Source organism: Xiphophorus couchianus, chromosome 24 (assembly GCF_001444195.1).
Source record: "Xiphophorus couchianus chromosome 24, X_couchianus-1.0, whole genome shotgun sequence".
Taxonomy (NCBI): Eukaryota; Metazoa; Chordata; class Actinopteri; order Cyprinodontiformes; family Poeciliidae; genus Xiphophorus; species Xiphophorus couchianus.
The window spans coordinates 9388153-9407216 of record NC_040251.1 but is presented as its reverse complement, the minus strand read 5'-3'; the positions used below and the strand labels follow the sequence as shown (position 1 = coordinate 9407216).

The 19064-nt window shown below is 37.7% G+C and overlaps 1 protein-coding gene across 3 annotated transcripts in view; it reads left to right on the top strand.

The window, feature by feature from the left end:
* Positions 1 to 17796, top strand: part of nfatc2a (nuclear factor of activated T cells 2a) — a 28537-nt gene extending 10741 nt beyond the window's left edge. For 2 of the 3 annotated variants that reach the window (XM_028011192.1, XM_028011190.1), the window contains exons 6-10: positions 1633 to 1773; positions 5043 to 5098; positions 5297 to 5429; positions 5509 to 6222; positions 15475 to 17796. In XM_028011192.1, coding sequence (XP_027866993.1) covers positions 1633 to 1773; positions 5043 to 5098; positions 5297 to 5429; positions 5509 to 6222; positions 15475 to 15530 — 1100 coding nt within the window. In that variant the 3' untranslated portion in view covers positions 15531 to 17796. The remainder of the gene's footprint in view (positions 1 to 1632; positions 1774 to 5042; positions 5099 to 5296; positions 5430 to 5508; positions 6223 to 15474) is intronic. The other variant, XM_028011191.1, reaches the window with a different exon arrangement.
* The last annotated feature ends 1268 nt before the right edge of the window (positions 17797 to 19064 follow it).

The window sequence follows — 19064 nt, the reverse complement described above, 5'->3', positions numbered from 1 at the left end:
GCCCATGTCATCTTCTTTGTTTTTTTTTGTAACATTGTAAGGGGAACAAATTTATTCAAAGATCACATGGTTGTCACTAAATACAACTTCCTTTAAAGAGTATCACATTTCGCTATGTAACCATGTAGTAAAGTCTGAATGGACTTTTCGGATACTGTGGGTTTAAAAATTGTGTAATGATGTAAAAAAAAAAAAAAAAACAACTTTTATTGTAGTTTTTCTTCTGTTGAAGCTATACTATTTTTGATTTAAATATATGGCTGGTCTCAGTGTAGTGCTGGAAGATGAAACCCTGCTTCACCTCACAAGCATTTTGAAATAATTGAATTTAAAAAAAAAACAGTGCTGCCACCACCATGTTTTACAACAGTTGTGGGGTTTGTTTAGTGATGTTCAGTGTTATTTTTGCTGCATATTAACTTTTTGTCAACTTTTTGTCAACTTCTTCTTTATACCTGTGTTCATTGAGATTGCTTGTAGCTTCTCTGCAGATTTTGATTTTTTGCTAAATAATGTAAGGAAAATCCAACTACAGCCACTGAGTCTTTTTATATCAGATTAATCAAGTACTCTATAAGTGATAGTGACACAAACAAAATGTACTACTTCAGAGTATTAGCTTGGGGAACGGGCCTTTTAAACTTTTAACATTTGTTTTTCATTTAAGCTGAACAGAATATTTTTACATTAACTGTAGAAATAGTTTTAAGAAGATTTATTTTTTTCCACAACAAGACTGTATCAGAGCTTAAATATAAAGAATATAAAGTTTCTAAACTAGAAGCTAGAGCTAGTTAATAGCCGCTGCTTATCTAGCTGTACCTAAGCTAGCCCTAACTAAGTTAGCTATAGCTAGCTTACATTTATCAGACTTACAAACAAAATGCACTTCTGCAGATTATTAGCTTATGGTTTTTTTTGTTTTTTTTTTTAGATTTGTATCTTTTTCATTTGAGTTGTACAAACTATTTGTGACATTAACTGTACAAATAGTGTTAAAAGGATTTATTTTTCCTCACTGGGTAACCATGACAGTTAGAGGTTCAATATAAAGAATATAAAGTTAGGCAAGTTTTTTTGTGCAGCATGTTTAGACTTTTTAAAAAGACTTATCAGACTTTCTTTAGCCCCTTCCTATAAAACAGTTAAACATCTAAACTGTTAACCTCTAAGCTGTAGTGACTCCTCTTAATAAGCAGCACAAGTTGTGATTTGACTCATTTAAATTGCCAACAGTTACAGCGATGGCTGTGATTATTGAATGACTCAGCATAATCTCTTTATTGTAAACCGCCACCACTTCTGGAGAAATCTGTAGTTGTCCCCTAGTTAGAGACCAGCATTGAACATGTTAAAATACTGTCATTCAGATCACTATATAAAGAGTATTTTAATCAATAGTTGATGCTTGGATTAGATTGTAATGCACTGCATATTAGTGTGGTCAAAATTAATAAAATAAAAACGCTTTGTTCAGATGTGCTCTCATGTTTGATCTGTCCACAGACATAAATGATATTTAATATGCACTCATATAAATCAGGGAAGCAAAGGAAATCCTCCCACTGGAGAAAGTGACTGTAGTGGAAAGGCAGTAAAAGTTCCACACCACCCCTCTGTGTATCCCTGCAGCTCAGCGTTCTGCACACGAGCTTCCCATGGTGGAGAAGCAGGATATGGACAGCTGCTCCGTCCTGGGCGGCCAGCAGATGATCCTGACTGGGCAGAACTTCAGCTCCGACTCAAAGGTCATCTTTCTGGAGAAGAGTCACGGTGAGTGTCCGAGAACACCAGCTCCATGGAGGAGTCTGTAAAATGTTTACGGCCCCTCTCTGTGCTAGTTACACAACGTTGTGTCACAGTAACGCCGCAACCAGCAAGCATAATTAATGAGTCATTGTGTTTGTGCAATAAGTTCCTCGCTGTTGCCTTTCTTTTCATACCCGTCGTTGTGTAAAGGATAACATCAGTTATTTGCATGATCAAGAGGATGATGCTGCAGCCTCACTTCCTATTACCCTTCAATGACTTCCATGATATCTTATCACTCAAAGGGGCCTTTTGTTGCACGGTTCATGATTCTGTGTCATGTACAGTACAATCCTCCACGTACATTTCTGATAAAAAGAATTTCAGTTGGTTTTTATGAGCAGTGAAGATCAGTTGTAACGTCATTGTTCCCTTTACTCTAACAAGCACCAGCATATGGTTTGAACTTTGTTTAGAATTGCGTTTCCTTGTTTCTGCTTGCATTGCTCTGGGCTGTATCTCTGTTTAGCACAGTCTATTTACCTCTAGGTGACGATAGAACAATTTGCAGGTCTGAACAGGAGTTTACATACATTGATCATTGTTTGATTGTCAAATTAATATTGGTATTTTTTACAATATATTTGACATGTTCTTGTTTAAAAGGGCATAATTTTCTATGGTTTTAGTTGTAAATCAAATAAGAATTCGATGAGCAGGTTTAAATTAATCTTGGATTTATTCCAGACTCTCTCAAACCTAAACCCTATCCAACCAAGTTGCACTTTGATTGTAAACTTGTTGTACCCATAATCAAGCTTTTGAAAAAGTCCTGGCTCGAAAGCTAAGAATAAGGAGAACTGATAGTTTATTGAGATTATGTTGTCTAGTGATGGAATTTTGTATAGCTTCCAAGGAAACTATTTTACCCAGAAAGAAATCCAAGAAACGTCTTCCAATCAGAAGCTCCTCCACTGGAAATCAATTGGATGAATGACAAATAGATTGACATGTTACATGTACACATTCATTCATTTTGTTGACTATGCTTAACACATTTAAAATTTTGGTAACAAACCGAAATGATTTGAGAGGACTCTGATATCCAGTCAAAGTGATACCAGTAGCTTGTCAAAAGGGATGCAGTTTAGTTGCAACTTTTAATGGAAAGCGAACCAAAATGTCAGGTGGGTGTCAAGTTAATATGACATCCATGCTCATGATAAGTCTACGTATACTTCTGATTGTATTTTTTATTATTTTAGTTTATCAGATTGCTGTGGCATGTTGTTTTTTTTGTTTTTTTTACATCCAGTAACTTTTCAGCAAACCTTATGTCCTAGTTACTTTTTTTTCTCTTGTCTGGGAATCCCTTCTGCTGTTTTGCAAGACGCCACAGAAATTGTGAGAGGAAATCAGAAGAGAAAGCTTACAGAGAGGGATTGCCTTTGTTTTTGGAGACTTTCTCTATGACACAAAGTTCTGAACAAGTCCAGCTGTGAAATCCTTCTGAATGAGTGACAGCTGCATCTGGCTGGAGCTCCCCTGACTCTTGTCTTTGGACGGAGAGAGCTTTATTTGGGAAATAACTGCATCCCGAGCCAAACCAAAGCAACTCAGTCTCTTTCTCCAGGTCCATCAGCCCTCCTCCCATCAGAGGTAATTGTTAGTGGAGGAGGGAAGAATCGGGGTCTCCCTTAGAGAAGAACTGCAACAGAACTCAAACAATTCCCAAAGCCAACAGAGCAGTAGGGTCATCACATTTTGCAGAAGAAATGGAGAAAGTTTCTCATGAAAAAAAATAATAAGACCAAGAAAAAAAAGTTGGCAGTGTGTGTGGAATCCCCCTCTCTTGCTGACTCATTTAATCCATGTGTTTTCAATCTGTAGTTTGAGGGTTTCCCACCTAAACCTGCAACACTTCTGTGTGTTTGCACTCAAATGCACCACTTGTTTTATAGATTAAATCTCCTGTGTAAAATCAACTGTTACTACATTAAAGCCTGCAATTTTTCTTTTTTGCTAGCTAACATTAGCAGCAAACAAACATATCTTCTTCAGTCATATTGCTGAATGAATGTGTTTCAGATGACCTACAAATTCTGCTTCTAAGTGTGCTGGTTGGTGGGACAGGAAGTGGTTTCATCTATATTTTATCTACAAGCACAAGCTGCATCTTCAAGCTGACGTTTAACCAAAACAATATGCAGGTTTTAATGGAGGATTTTATTTATTAAGGGAAAAGAAAAAGCTTTCCAAACCAACTTGGTCCTCTGTGGAAAATGTAATTGTCCCATAAACTTAAAAACTTGTTGTCCCACCCCCGCAAGCAGCAACTACCATCAAATCTTTGCAAAAAACTGGCAATTAGTCTCAGTGTGGAGCAATTTTGGCCAATTTTTCTCTGCAGAATAGTTTTAATTTGACCACATCAGTGGGTTTTACAGCATCAATGATTTTTTTGATGCTGAAAAACCTTAATTTTGTCTTTTTGAGTTGTTTGGAGGTGGATTTGCTGGTGTGCTTTAGATCCTTTCCAGCTGCGTAAGATTGAGCTTTAGGTCACAGACTGATGGCCAGGCTCTTCCTTCCCAAACTATTGCCACCATTTTTGATTCCTGGAATGACGTTCTGATAGTTTTATGGAAGACATAAATTCTACTTTAATCTCAACAGTCCACAGACTGCCATTTAGATCATCTAGATTATTTTTAGGAAATGTGTTTCTTTTTAGTCAGCCATGGTTTTTACTTCAGACCTCCCACAAGGATGTTATTGTTGCTTCACGTTTAATGTTAAACATCTAACGTGAGTTTAGTCGTTTGGATTATTTTATGATCTCACCTAGTTAATTTGGCAAACCAACCAACCCTGGGGAGGAACACCACTGTTATATATTTTGTTAATTTGTTGGTAATTCACTGTTGTCCACTGGAGTCCCCAAAGCGTGGAAATAACTTTGTAATCATTTCCAGACTGAAAAATGTCAATGGAATCGTCTCGAATTTTCATAGATTAAGGCATAAAGTGTTTTCAAAAATGTGTCATTTAATGACATAACGAGAAGGGGAAGCCATTTTTTTTTCAAATGTGGCCATGTCAGTTTTGATATCTTTGTCAAATTGAATTTTTTGTGTGTTTACTTGGTTATTTGTTACTTATGTGTAATATTGGCTTGATCTGGAACATTTAAATGTGATCAAAGAGGCAAATGTTTTTTTCCCACCACTGTAGAACTGCTTCTCAGAAAACAAACCTCACAAACTCTCTTTTTACTTTCTCTTCTGTTCCAGATGGCCAGCAACTCTGGGAAATGGAAGCAACGGTGGACAAAGACAAGAGCCAACCTGTACGTATTAAACATCTGTTAAATAAATAATTCTTCCACCTATGGGACATTTTCTGTTGGAGCTCAGCTTAAATATGTTTGGCATTTAAAGGGATAGTTCACAATTTATGAACCATCTGGATTTATGCTAAAGAAAGAGACCAATAGACTCTTTAACCGTTGGTAAAACATTAACCATATTTAAAAATTATTTTGCAGAGCATGCTGTTTGTGGAAGTGCCATCTTACCATGATACATCCATATGCCAACCTGTCAAAGTGAACTTCTACGTTATTAACGGCAAACGGAAGCGCAGTCAACCTCAGCATTTCACCTTCAACCCACTGACATGTAAGGATCTGGGGCTTTGGGTTCTTTTCTTGTTTTGAAGACATTTCATTGTCTCATTTGTTTTTCCTTTATCTTTCAGCTCCTGCCATAAAGACAGAACCTCTAGATGAATATGAAGCACAAAATATGAGCTTTGGTATTCCTCAGATCTTGGGCTTATCGCCTCAATCCTATTACCACAACCCTCGCGGCATCCTTCACCCAGACAATGGCCTAATGTCAGGCATGGCTTCCTGTCAGCGCTTCAGCCCCAACCTTCCAAACCAAGACGCGCGTTTCCAGCAGCAAAGCCCGGCTATTGTCTACTCTCGAGGTGGGAAGAGCCTCAGTAGCAGCCCAGGCACGTGGCACTCCGGCGGGGTCATACCTGACCCCCACCGGTCAGTGCTGGTCCACACAGGCTCACCAGCTCAGTCTGTAGGTCCCATCAGTTCAGGCCAGCACCCATCTATCATCCAGTTCTCCCCTACCAACCACCACCTGCTCAGGGCTGGAGACGCGGAGACTCTCCCTCCTCCTCAGCCTGATAACCAGCAGATCCTTTTCTGCGATGACTACCCTCCTCAGGCTGGATCCCACTCACCTGGACACCCCCAAGCCCAGGCAGCGGTGACCCACCAGCAGCCATGTCCCACCATCATCCAGCAGCAGCAGCAGCCGTTTGGGCAGAAGGAGCCCCAGAAGGTCCGGGTGTCGCCCGGGACACAGCCGATGGAGGTTACCGAAGAAGAACAGAGGAGGGTGACGGTCAAGGAGGAGAACTTGGACCAGGCCTACCTAGATGATGGTGAGTGTAAGTTATTGCTTTTATGCTCCCTGTAGGGCTGCATGATGCTGCTAGAAAAACAAAGTGTGTCATGTCTGTTGATATCATTAATTATTGATTAGTTTTTTGTTTTAAATATTTAAAATACTACAAATCTGGTGGTGTGACCTTTTCTGTTTCATCCAGTTTTCCATGCTGTTTATTTTTAAGTAGTTATAAGACGCGGTGGCAAAACCTTAAACTCCTACTGCACCAGTTACGCAACAAGTTGTTGCTAGGTAACCAAAGAGTGAGTGAGTTAGTTGATACCACCCACCTAGCTTAGCTGGCTGTGAGAGGTTGAGCAGCTTTAATCTGCCTACATCCCCCAGAATGCTCTGAATCAGAATTCAGTGAAATTATTGAACATTTTATTGATATTGATTTTGATGCACATTGTTATAGATTGATTGTCCAGCCTTTTGCTCCCTGTGAGTGTTGTAATGAGTAGCTCAAGTGAAATGATGCAGGCGGACAAAGCCACTGAAAGAAATGGATGATAAGAACCAGAAGTGGCGATATGAGTTCTCTTAAGAACAATTCAAGGATATTTACAGTGTCTGCGCCATCTGTCGCTCCGATCTGTGCTCCATAGTATCCTCTGAACAAAGCCAAAAAACCCCAAAAAAACTGTTAAACCAATCCATCCAAAGTGGAAATAATGGCTGGTTTGAGTCATATGTTTATACTTGCGCTTGTCAACCCTGTTTCCCTCTGACTGAATTAATGTCTGGCCACATCCAGCAGCAGGCAGAAGGTGGAGCCTTTCCTTGTTTTGGAGTTAAAGGTTCATTATCTTTGAAAGTAAAGTGACAGGCTCTGAAAAGCAGCACACCATCTACTTTATCACTCAGTTGAGATGGAAAGTGTTTTAACAGGATTTAGGTTTTTCATCTACCACATATTGATCTCAGGCAAAATGAGAAACCACAGCAGATAGATCAGCGTAAGATTATAAAACAATATCTAATGCTTCAAACATTCAATTCAACATCAAAGATACTTTATTAATCTAATAGGGAAATTAAATGTTGCAACTCAATTTTCCGTTAAAGAGTTGCTGTGGACAGGAAGGATCTCCTGTAGCAGTCTGTGTTACATTGATTGTAAATAGGCATCTGACTGAAGACACTCTGGTTTTGAAAACAGCCTCGTGAAAAGGATGCTTAGGGTTGTTGAGGCATGTTCTGCATGGTTACATAAGAAGAGCTGCAAAAGTCTTAAGTAAAACTTGACAGCAGACTGGCAATATTGTTGTATTCAGTAAAACAAAGTTTAACGAACTCCTCTCTGCAGTTTGCTACAAGCCGTGTAGATTCTGTCACAAATGAGCAGAAGGAGGTGCTCTGGAAAGATGCAAGAGGGGAAACACCAATGACAAATTAGTTGAGGAAGAATGATGGAATTATACAAAAGGCAATCAAGGAAGAAAACCAGTTAAAGACTGCAAAAAACTCAAGTAGCCATTCAGAGCTACTATGGAATGGTTTAGATCAAATCAAATTAAGCTCTAGGCCTAGATCTAATTTTTTGGCAAGACTTGAAAACTCCCCATTCTTTACAAATCTTGCAATTTTGTAAAGAAACGTTTGTATCTCAATATATAAAACTGACATAATAAAAAACACTGTTTGTTTCTATGATGTATTAAATCAGGAAGCTGAGTTAATCACACTTTTCAGATGTTTACTTTTTGAAACTATTTAACCTTTTTGTCCCCCCCTTGAAATTATATTTTTTTGTTGTCCACAAATAATTCTAACGTTTGCTTTTATTGATGTTTGTGGATGCTAAATGCTAAAATATATTTAAGTAACACTTTCGTTTTTGATTGCCATCCTCCACTGATCACTCTGCTGGTTGCACTGGTTCACCTGACACCAACACACATCAGGGCAGGAAATGTGCTTTTATTTTATTTTTCTAGCCAAAGACTGAGCCATTGGGAGAAAAAAGTGTCACTCTGCTGACCGCCTGGACATGTTGACACTGTTATGAAGTGAAAAACAACTTCCATGGCAACCATTGTCAAACAGTGGAACGTGCTGCCTGGGAGAACTGGGGAAAGCCTCCGTGTTTGTTATAGTTGGCCCGGATTTCTCCTTGGCCTTACGCCCCTCTGTCCTGTGGGGGAGCCCACCAGAGAATTAGCTTTTTTTCCGACCACAGGATTCTGCCAATCTGGCACAAGAAATTCTTATTTGCAGCTGCTGCCCTCTCAAAATCCAGGCCGTTCCCTGTAAGATAGCGGGGAGGGCGGAGGGTGGTTTGCAGGAAAAGGGAAGGAGCTGTGTGTATTTGTGTGTTTCAGTGGAAAAAATGAAACAGCATTAAAAAAAAAAATGAAAAAAAAGCCAGCAGTGGAATTTGTGTTTTTTGGATGGGGCTTGCAGGGCTTTCCTCCACAGTAAACAGCAACAGAACTGTGAGCCTGTGAATTAACAAGGAGTTGGAGAAACAGTAAAACTGGGTCTCCCCTTTGATCCTTCCATCTAATTTTCCAAAGCCTCAATTCCTTCCGTTTGACTAAATTCAAAAAACATTTACACCTGTCCTGGAGAACTCTGGAAAACTACTTCTGAAAACAGCAGCCATAATCAGCAGGGCAAATAAGAATTAAACACATCAACGTCACATTGGTACTGATCACAGCAATATACTCATACAAAGATTATGCTGTGTAATTAAGTATGACACAGGGAAATAATTATTAAACAAGCTTGCTGAAACATGTTTAATACTTTTTTAAAATTATTTTTGAGTCATTCTTCAGATTTTTTGTTGTTTTCATCTGTTTGTAATGGGATTCAATTGTGTGGGCCGTTCGTTGCAGCTGCTATATTTTCTAGCTCTGAAACCTGCTCAGAATTTCCTTGGCTTCGTTTGGGATAATTGTCTTGTTAAAAAAACTAATCCCGGGACATTTCTTTATCTCCAGTCTGCCAGAACCATGTGCCAAAACACAGACGCATACCATGATGACTCCTGTACTGTATGCTGGTGTAGGGGGGTTGTAAGAATTTTTCTTCTGAAAAAATGATGAACCAAACCTATAAACCCAGTATTTCATGGGTTTATCATGGGGTCTACTGCTAGCTTTAAAAATGTCTTTTCTTCAGGAGTGGAGTCTTGCGCAGTTAGCATGTAGAGCTAAAATGATGTACTCTCTTTTGCTCTTGACCAACTCTTCTGATTAATCTTTTCACTTTTCTGTCAAAAACCTGGAGAGAAGCACCTGATTATGACTATGATTATTGTTGCTCTGGATTTCCATATTATTGCCCAAATGAAATACTAAGATGTTTATGCATTGGCCAGTAGCCACTGCCATCAAAATGTTTTGTCTTATATCAATTTCTACTAATAGGGTTTAGATTTGCTTCCTACATGCAGACTCATTTAATCTGTTTTCATGGCTCTCTTTTATGTTATTTTGTTCAAGTGTTTCACTTTGTGACTTAAATCTTGATTTTCTGACTAATTTTGTTTCATTTTGTGTGAATTTAATGTCAATAGGCCCATTAGAAATCTATTTACTGAAAATACTTGTCTTCCTCGCAGTAGGATGACAGTATATAGGCGCAGTCATCCAGTAGCAGCTGGATGGCTGCGCCTTATCTCTGTGCTGTCAGTGCTGCTTTAATGAGAAAGATAAGAGGGACTTCCCAATATCAAAAACAATAATCAGGAAAATCCCCGTCTGTTTGGCCAGATGGTATCAAGTTTTGTTCCTAGAACCATCAAAGACGTTTTCACCAAAGTGAAATTGTCAACATTGCTCATCAAGACAAGTGTCACAGCCTTTAGTCATTTTAGAAAGAGAAAAAAAGAAAGCAGAGATGCCACATCCTGGTATCGTCACAATACTGTGGTTGAGAAACGGTCACATCTCCTTTGAGCCTGATTGTGACTCGTAAGTGTTAAAAAGTTTGGTTTTTCGTTCTGAACCCCAGTTTCTGCCACTCAGAGGGTGTTTTACCCGCAGCCCCCGCGTCGGTTCCCATCCCTTCAGCTGCTTCGCAGAACAGACCACATGGTTAGCAGCATTTGTTACAATTGGTCACCAAAATAAAACATTTAGAAGCCTGACTTCCCTTTACATTATTAATTCAAGGATGTCTGGCATTGCCAAGAAAAAAATGGGATAACTGACAGGTTGCAAAGGCTGGGAATGACAGGTTTAGTGGGGGTGGAATAAAGCCAGGAGGCAGTGGAGCAGGTGAAATCGTTCCAGCAAGTGGAGATCAGGGCAGAAAGATAAAGCACACAGCAACAGTCCGGTGGGCCGACATTAGTCTCACCTCACTTCCGTCCCATTTGGAAGGTTTTCTCAGCTACGTATCACAGTCAGACTTAGATTGGTGACAGTCTCACCAACCGGTCCACACATGCTTTCAGGCATCCTGTGAACTAGTTTTCATAGCTTTTCTTCTTGCTGTGAGAAGTTATTTTCTTCTAAGACTTTGCTATTGATATTGCAGCTGGGCTAGCTGTTGATTCTGTGGATGAAAATGGCAAAATTGTTGCATTTCATCCAGTTTTGTTCCATTTGGTTTTGATCTTGCTGCAAAATTATAACCTCAAATTAAAGAAGTAAGAATATAGCAGTTAAAACAATAAAATTAATTACGTTTTCCACTTTAACAGAGCTCCTTCCTGCTGCGTCCTAGATGCACAAAGTTGCCGTTATCGCAGATCATTCCTCCCAGTAGCTGTAAAGCTTTATAACCATGAGTCTTAATGACTCTGCTGTTATTTGCATGTCCCTCTTCTTGTAAATAGTCTTTTATGATGTGCACATTTTTCTTTCTCTAAATGAACCTGCTCAATACTTCTAATCTGAGTATGTAATTTTTAATAACTGCATAGTATAATTTTTCTGATGTTGTAAATGTGTCCTTACTGTACAGTCTCTTATTTTTATATACATTTTACCTTTTGTGTGAATATGCATGCTCCCACTTCTTCAACGCCTTCGTTCTGTGGGACGATAAAGAATATTTTCATTCTTCTATTAAGACATTAAATATAGTGTAACTCTTTTAATAGCTAAGATTATTTTAGATCTATTCAGTCTAGTTTATTTATATGGTGCCAGTTTGCAACAAGTGTTCAACAAGACAGGAAGGTTGAATGTCAGTTGATCACCTTATGAGGTTTTATTTCTGATAGAAAATATTTTAAAAATAAAGAATCAAATTAAGTTGCTACTGCTGAGAGCTAAAGAAAAGCACGACTTATCAGAGCTGATTAGTCTGAATACCGTACTAAAAATGCAATCTTCTCTATTAATGAGTAACATGTTGTTCTAGCTTTAGGTATTTCTGAAGGAAATCTGAGGAAAATGAAAACTGTAAATTTATAAAATAAGTTTTTTCTGCGTTTCACATTTGCATTCCTATGAAGCTACACTCTTGTTTAAATAGATCTATTTACAGACCATACAGTTGAAGGAATATAAACACACAGCAGCAGCGTTCGGTCTAAACTCTGCCCTTTAGATGTCGACACCAGATTTGTGGTTTTACTGTCCCTTATCTCTGCTTTTCTCTCCTTTAGTGTCAGCGCTCGGCCACCTTCACACTGCCTCATAAAGCTTTCTCAGATTGATCGAGTCATACTTGACCTATAAATCTGCCACACATACTAACAGCGCAGCGCGTAGCTTGAAAACCTGGACACACACACACACACACGCCCACGCATGTATATACACACTCCAGCTTGTGCCAGGCAGTAGACAGCAACTGAGTCGGTTTCTGTCCAGGGTGTCCCTCTCTACCCAGCCTTGGTTTGTAAACAGCGCAGCTATTTGGTTCATAACCCAGGAGCCAGACACTCGCCTATTGAACAGAGCAGCATTCCCCCTGGCTTCCCTCAAATAGTCGGTCCGTGCCAACTGTTCATTAGGCCCAGTAAAGCCGCACTGTGTGCTGCCCGTCTGCAGCGGTCCTGTTGCTTCTCGAAGGCCCGCTTCACATTCAGGAAAAAAATCCTGTGGCCCGGCTGCGGAGATGAAAGTTCCTTTAAGGCATTGGGTGTCACAGGGAATTCCACCTTGCTCTAAAATAAACAGGGATGCTGATGTTGTGACGACAGCAGAGCGCCCAGTTTGGCTGTCACTACAGTCTCTGAGATTCTCAGATGCTGCTGGTGCTATAAAGTGAGCTCTGTGTTCAGTTTCCCATCTGCAAAGGATCAGCAAACCAAGGAGATGCTGAAGGACAGCAAGACTAATATTAGCCTGGTGAATGGAGCCTTCATTAGTTGTTTTTTTTTAAAAGACAATTTTTGTTGTTATATTTGACTTCATATTTGGAGTTGGGCTTGAATTGGATACCTATAAGCAATCAGAGCAACATTTGTTTTGAAAGTTAAATATTATAATATTAAGGTCAAGCTAACAGTCATTCAGACCAGATCCTGGACTGTTCAAAGTATTTAAGTTCCAAGTCTAAAAGACTTCAGACTCCACTTATACTTGTGCTTTGAAGTTGCAGTATGTAACTTTTACAGAAATATGTTGTTGTTTTTTTTTTTTACATATTTGTTAACTGTCGTGACGGTAAAATATGAGTAATAATCTGAAAAGATCGATATCTGTGCAACTATTGCTGTTTGAAGAAATGTACTGCAGAACTGCTCCCAGTCAGAAACAGCCAATCAGAGCCAGGAGGCGTGTCTTAGCAACTAAATAGTGGTTTTATAAAAAGTTAAGACATTCAAAAACTGAATTGTTAAATGCTGTGACCCGTTTAGAGTTTGATTGGCATTTCTAGCTAAAGGTAGAGTGAAGTAGTTAGAGTCCACAAAGTTTGACCATTTCAAATCATGTATTTTAATTGCGAAAAGAGATTTAACAAAACAAATTTTTCAAAGTGTAAAAATTATAAATCCCACATAGCAAAAAACAAATCTACTGAATGAGCTGAATTTTGTAAAAGTTGAATGGTTCAACTTTCACAGAGTATGGGGAAAGAGAAACATTAATTGTAGCATAAAGGACAAAATACTAGAAATTGAAAGTTTTTGGCAGTTTTATATGACGGATATTTACTCTTCAATGGTCTGTGTTATGGTTGGGTTGATTCTAGCTGAAATCAATCCTAGATATTTTTAAAATATGGATAAGTGGCTCTGTAGGGGTAAGTAGCTACTGGAAACAGCATTTTCTTTCCCAGAGTTGATGCATTAAACTTGTTTCATGAAATTCAAACTTCACAGCATTCTCCTGTCACCGTGACAGATCAAATTGAGTAAGTGTTAATAGTTGCACTCTTTGCCGCTGCGATATGGAAATCAGGACTTTAAATAGAGCGTACGCAAGCTGGCCGAATTCCTCTGCCTTGGAAAAAAAATTAAAGCAGTGAGTGAAATGACTCACTGTTGCACCCTAATAGCTTTGAATTTTAACAAGCTGACTCATCTCTAACTTAACCAAAATTTACATCAGATGGGAAGAATCTATGTTTTTCTATTGCATATGAGGCTATAACTATACAACCTATAAAAGAAGTGGAAGTTGTAAGAATAATGTCAGTGTTGGCATTTCTAGCATTTCTTTTGAGCATAAAATTTCCCATTTTAGAAACATTTTCAGCAGACAAAGTCGTAACTGGTTGGATACACTTTTTTCAATCGTTTGCTAAAGTTTGCGAAACTGGATTTTAAATGATTTAATTTAATTATCTGATATATTTTGGGAGGCCGTATTAAACCAAACCCAAGTGTGTCCTTATGAGCGTCTTGAGAGGCATTTGTTGATTAAAATAATCTGGTCCTTTAATGAACAAATTAAAAACAGCAGGGAATCTTTGTTGAGAAGTATTGTTTTCAGTTATTTTAACTGCTTAAGTGAAGTGATTATTTGATTAGAACTTTAGCTAGTTTGTATTTTGCACCAGAATAATATCAAATACAAATTTAAAAACTACTTTATCCCTTTTTATGCATCACTTCCTTAATCCTTATTGAATTTGTATTACAGTCAAAAAGTGCATCACAGCTGCATGCTGTTGAAATGGTGGGGAAAAAAAATCTGATTCCATTTTTAGAACTATCAACCAGAGCCAATCAAGAGAAAAACTGCACATTTTATGGATGTTTACATATAAACCTTCATGAAATATGTAAAATTAATATATCCCATATTTTCCTAAGTGACATGGACATATATTGTTATGACATAAATCCAAAATCTGGATACATATACAATATATAGGTAGCTTACACAAACTATTCATACTGAAAATGTTCTATGTTTATATGTTAAATACCTACAGGAGATGGCAATTATGTCTCTTATTTTACAATATTGGTAATCTTTAAAGTTACGAATTTATAAATTAGAATATCTTCGAACACATGAGGATGAAGATTTATTAAGTATATGTAATCTTTTCCTATTGCAAATGTTACTTATATCATGTTTCAGTATGGGAATTGCTGGTCTGCATTTTAACAATTCAGCTGCCGGTGTGCAAATGTTGCTCATCTCTATGGTTACAAAATCAGGATTTGCGTTTATAAAGGCTCCAGTTCCTGCCAAAAAGACTTTTTGGCCCATTTTGAAGTACTTGTATTACTCATCTGACCTAATGAGTTTTCCGAAGTAAACTGGGAGCATTGGCACCAGTCTCACATATTTGAAAACACAGACGGCTTTGAAACGTCAGAGTTCGACACAGACGGCGTGGGATGACATGTGATGCATTGTTGGCATTCTTTGTTGCTCAATCCAGAACTACCTGAGCAGACTTGAGGAAGGAAGAGCAGTGTGCTGCAGGTTGTTCCCCTTTCCTGTTCTCTTTCTTCTGTGGAAGACGTGGGTTAATTTTACCAACAAAAATACATCCAAAAAAAGTCCCCCTGAAACAAGAAAAACATGTAATTGTTTGTTGGCATGTGCCCTATACAAGACCAACCCGCCCCCACACACAAACACACCCACACACACACATGTTGTGGTCCTATTTTTAGAACTGCGACACTATAAAACTTTCCATTTCAACCCCCTTCCTCTTGTGTTGATGCATTTGTAATCGGCTGAGCAACAGCTGGTTGCCTCCAGAGGTTCCTCAACGTAAACGCAGCTTTTGTTTCATCTGAACTGAACCGTCAGATTGGATTACTTGTCTGGCAGCATATTTCAAGAATGAAATCATTCTATGTTGTCCGAGGGGATGTGTTTTGAAGTCAATTACCTAAGATAACATTTTCCTGTCTTTATTTGCTTTGCAGTGAATGAAATCATCAGAAAGGATCTGACGGGGGTTCAGGCCAGAGGTCAGACATAGACAACGGAGCGAAGCAGGAAGCGACGGCCTATTCCTCTTCCTGTACCCACAGACAAACAGACACGCATCAATGCAATCATCTACTCTCCAGCAAGGTGGCGCTCATCCTCCTACAATCTGATCTCCTGGTCATTGTTTCCCTTTAAACATAGAGACCGGAACGTCAGCTCCTGGTTGCTGTGTTTGCTTTGGATGGTTTCCTGCAATAAACACTTTGTAAACAGAGGAGCTCATTTTACCAGTAACATCTGCCACCAGCACCCTAGGGATTACTGAGAAAACACAGGGACATGCACCTTATTTTGATGAAAATCTTTACAAGTATAACCTCAGAAACCATCTAAAAAAAGAAACGAGTGGAATAAAGGGAATAATTCCTTAAACACGTCCATAAAGCAGCTTTATCTGCTCTATTCCTACAATAAACTCACACCTCTTGCCTTATAATAGCAAAGATCTGGTTTGTAGCATGCAGCTATTTCACCAAAAATGTCTAACAGGTAATTGCAAAACCAAAAAATAAAGCACAAATCAATGTTCTCTTGTGGCTTGTAATATTTTTCAGCCTTAATTGCACAAAGTTTGTCTATAAGTTTCTTTCTGTTGCTTTTCCAAAGCGTTCATGCTCATCATCTCATTTTAAGTGCAATTTTGTGCTGGAAGACAAACGCACACAGCCTTAAACAATCTGTAAATGAACTATTGTGACACTGCCTGTTATGCACTGTTTTCAAACAGTGGTTGATGTTATGGCTTCTTATATCATTTGAGTCATCAGAGTAAATGAATATTTTATGCTTGTTTTGCAATAGTAATTGTTACAGTAACTTGTGATAATGCAATATTACATATATCTCTGCACATATCAAGAGCCAAAAGTGCCACAATCCAATAAATAACTTTTAAACATTAATGTAGGCAATCATTTAAATAAAATTGTAATAACTACATTAAATAAATAAGTAATGCATTAATAATGGTTTTAATATGTGGTAAAACTATATGTAATTATTCAGTATGTTTCTATGTGTCCTCCATTACAAGTCTGCAACTTTAATCCAGACAGCAGTTTTTTGCCCTTTGCCAACTCGGCTGCAGTCCAATCATATTGTCTGTAGCAAAATCATCCTCTGTTGCAACACAAAACCTAAAACAAGTGAATAAAAACAAACAAATTCTATATGCTTTCTACTTGTAATAGATATTGATTTAAATTATTTATACATTTAATAACTATTTGTATTTATATATATATATATATATATACATTTTTTTATGTATATATTTGCTGATTATATTTATAATTTATTTGAATTGTGGCATTTTTCGGCCCTTGATATTCACATTCTCTATTTTGGTCTTGTAATTTTCTTTGTGAAATAAAATAAAAATGGGCATCTTTCTTTTTTTTCACAGTAATCTCTGTGGTTTTGTCCACAGTCTAAAGACAAAAAACTGTTTATATTGCTCTTTGTATTTGTTGCTTTTATTTGCAGTCATAATCATTGTAGTAAAAGCTGCCTATGCAAAGCTTCCTGCTTTCAGCTGTAAAGAGTGTGCGTATTATTATTATTATTATTATCATTATCTGTAAGCAACAGCATCATGTTAAGGGGGTAGTGCTGCAAGACTCAGTCGCACAGTAACAGTTTGTTTTCATGACATTTTATTTTTTGGAACATCATATGTTACTGAGTTACACGAGGAGAAAAGTGTGAGTGTCTCATGGAAAATGTCAGTACAATGAACACTCCAAAGTGAAATAGAAGACATTGTCTTTGATATGTTCCATATTGACGATTATCACAGTAAAATGTCATATTATTACATTTAAAATTTGATATTTAATATTTCTCATTGAGCCAGTGGAGCACAAATGTATTTGACTTTTAATGAATGTAATCTGTATTAAATAGTTCCCCCTTTTTCTGTAAATAATAGATGCATTTTTATCCATGTTTCCAGAGCCTGAAATAGGAGCTATATGCTGTTTTTATATCATTTATCTATAATAGAGTTGAGTTATGATTATGTTCTTAATTCCTTGAATTATCATCAATCCATCCATAACAGTTTCTTTTGTTTTTATTATTTCACAATATTGAAACCTTTACTAACTGATGGATTATTCATGCTGTACTATTTCAGTTTTTTTTGTAGATGTCTCTATGTTCATGTTGAAGTATGACTTTTCGTGCCTCTTCAAAAACCTCTTCTTATGGTATTTTTGTATTATTAAAAGAAGCAATAAATAATAACAATCATACATGCTAATAAGGTGTTTTCATTGTTTCAAGCATGCTGCCCTCATGAACACATTCAACTTGAATGGGTGTGAATTTTTCTTCTCTGGTTTCTAGCTCTAAATAAAAAAGACAAATAAATATATAACTTCAAGTATGAAAAAGAGGGAGAATATTTGTATATCCAAGATGTCATCCCGATCTTATTCTCTAAAATTTAACCTCTAAATTCAGAAAAATAAAATAAAAGTACATTACTAACAGATTTTAATTCAGAAAAATAAACCACTATCAATTAATCAAATGGGCTACAATAGTACACCAGTTTCATTAAATATTGCAACTAATTCAAATTCCACAGTTTATTCTTTGAATGGTAAACACAGCCTTTTTTGTTGTTTATTATTTATTGGAATCCACAGTGGAAAAATATTTTGAACATCAAAAGCCATAACCCAAAAAATACAAGAAGTTTTGCAAACATTATCAATTAAGTGTTAATTATTGTTATTCACCCATCCAGTGTACCTACCTGCAGCAGCACACGGGCAAAAGGTAGGACACAACCTGGACAGGTCACCAGTATGTCACATGACTACAGAGACAATCAGCCACGCACACACACACACCGCCACACACACACGGTGTTAAATTGGATTGACCAGAGAACCAGAAGGCAACTGGTTAAAATCCATCACATGCAAATTTCATTCTGAAAGAGCCTGTCCACCAGGATTTGAACTTGTTGCAAGACAATGTTGATGAGAAGCATTTACCAAAAAATGAGTAAGTCTTATTACAAAATGCTTGTTTTTTTTGTTTTTTTACATGAAAACATCATAATTTGTAGGAGTTTTTTCACACCTGTTCTTCATTTCCTCATCAGGCTGCTGTCAATCCTGCTGGATCACCAGAGTGGTAATATTAACCCTTTACTGGGTCCTGGTGTTTATCTCTATCTCTGTGCTCCGAAGGAAAGAAAATACAGGAGCTTCTCAAAGAATCTCTAATAAAAGGGAAACCTTACCTGAATCATATATCTGATTCCGGCACTCGCCATTTGTGTGAGCAAAGCGTAGAGGCTTTCGGGAAAGACCAATTAACCTAGTAGTCATGTTTTTTTGGAATGTGGGAGGATGTTGGAGTATCTGCAGAGTGCAGGGAGAACACAAACTACATGAAGAAAGAGCCAAGACCAGGACTTGAAACCAGGACCTTCATACTGAAAGGTAAAGCTGCTACTGAATTGTCCACCAAGCAGCTCCAGAAGCTTGGTTGTTTGAACAAAATG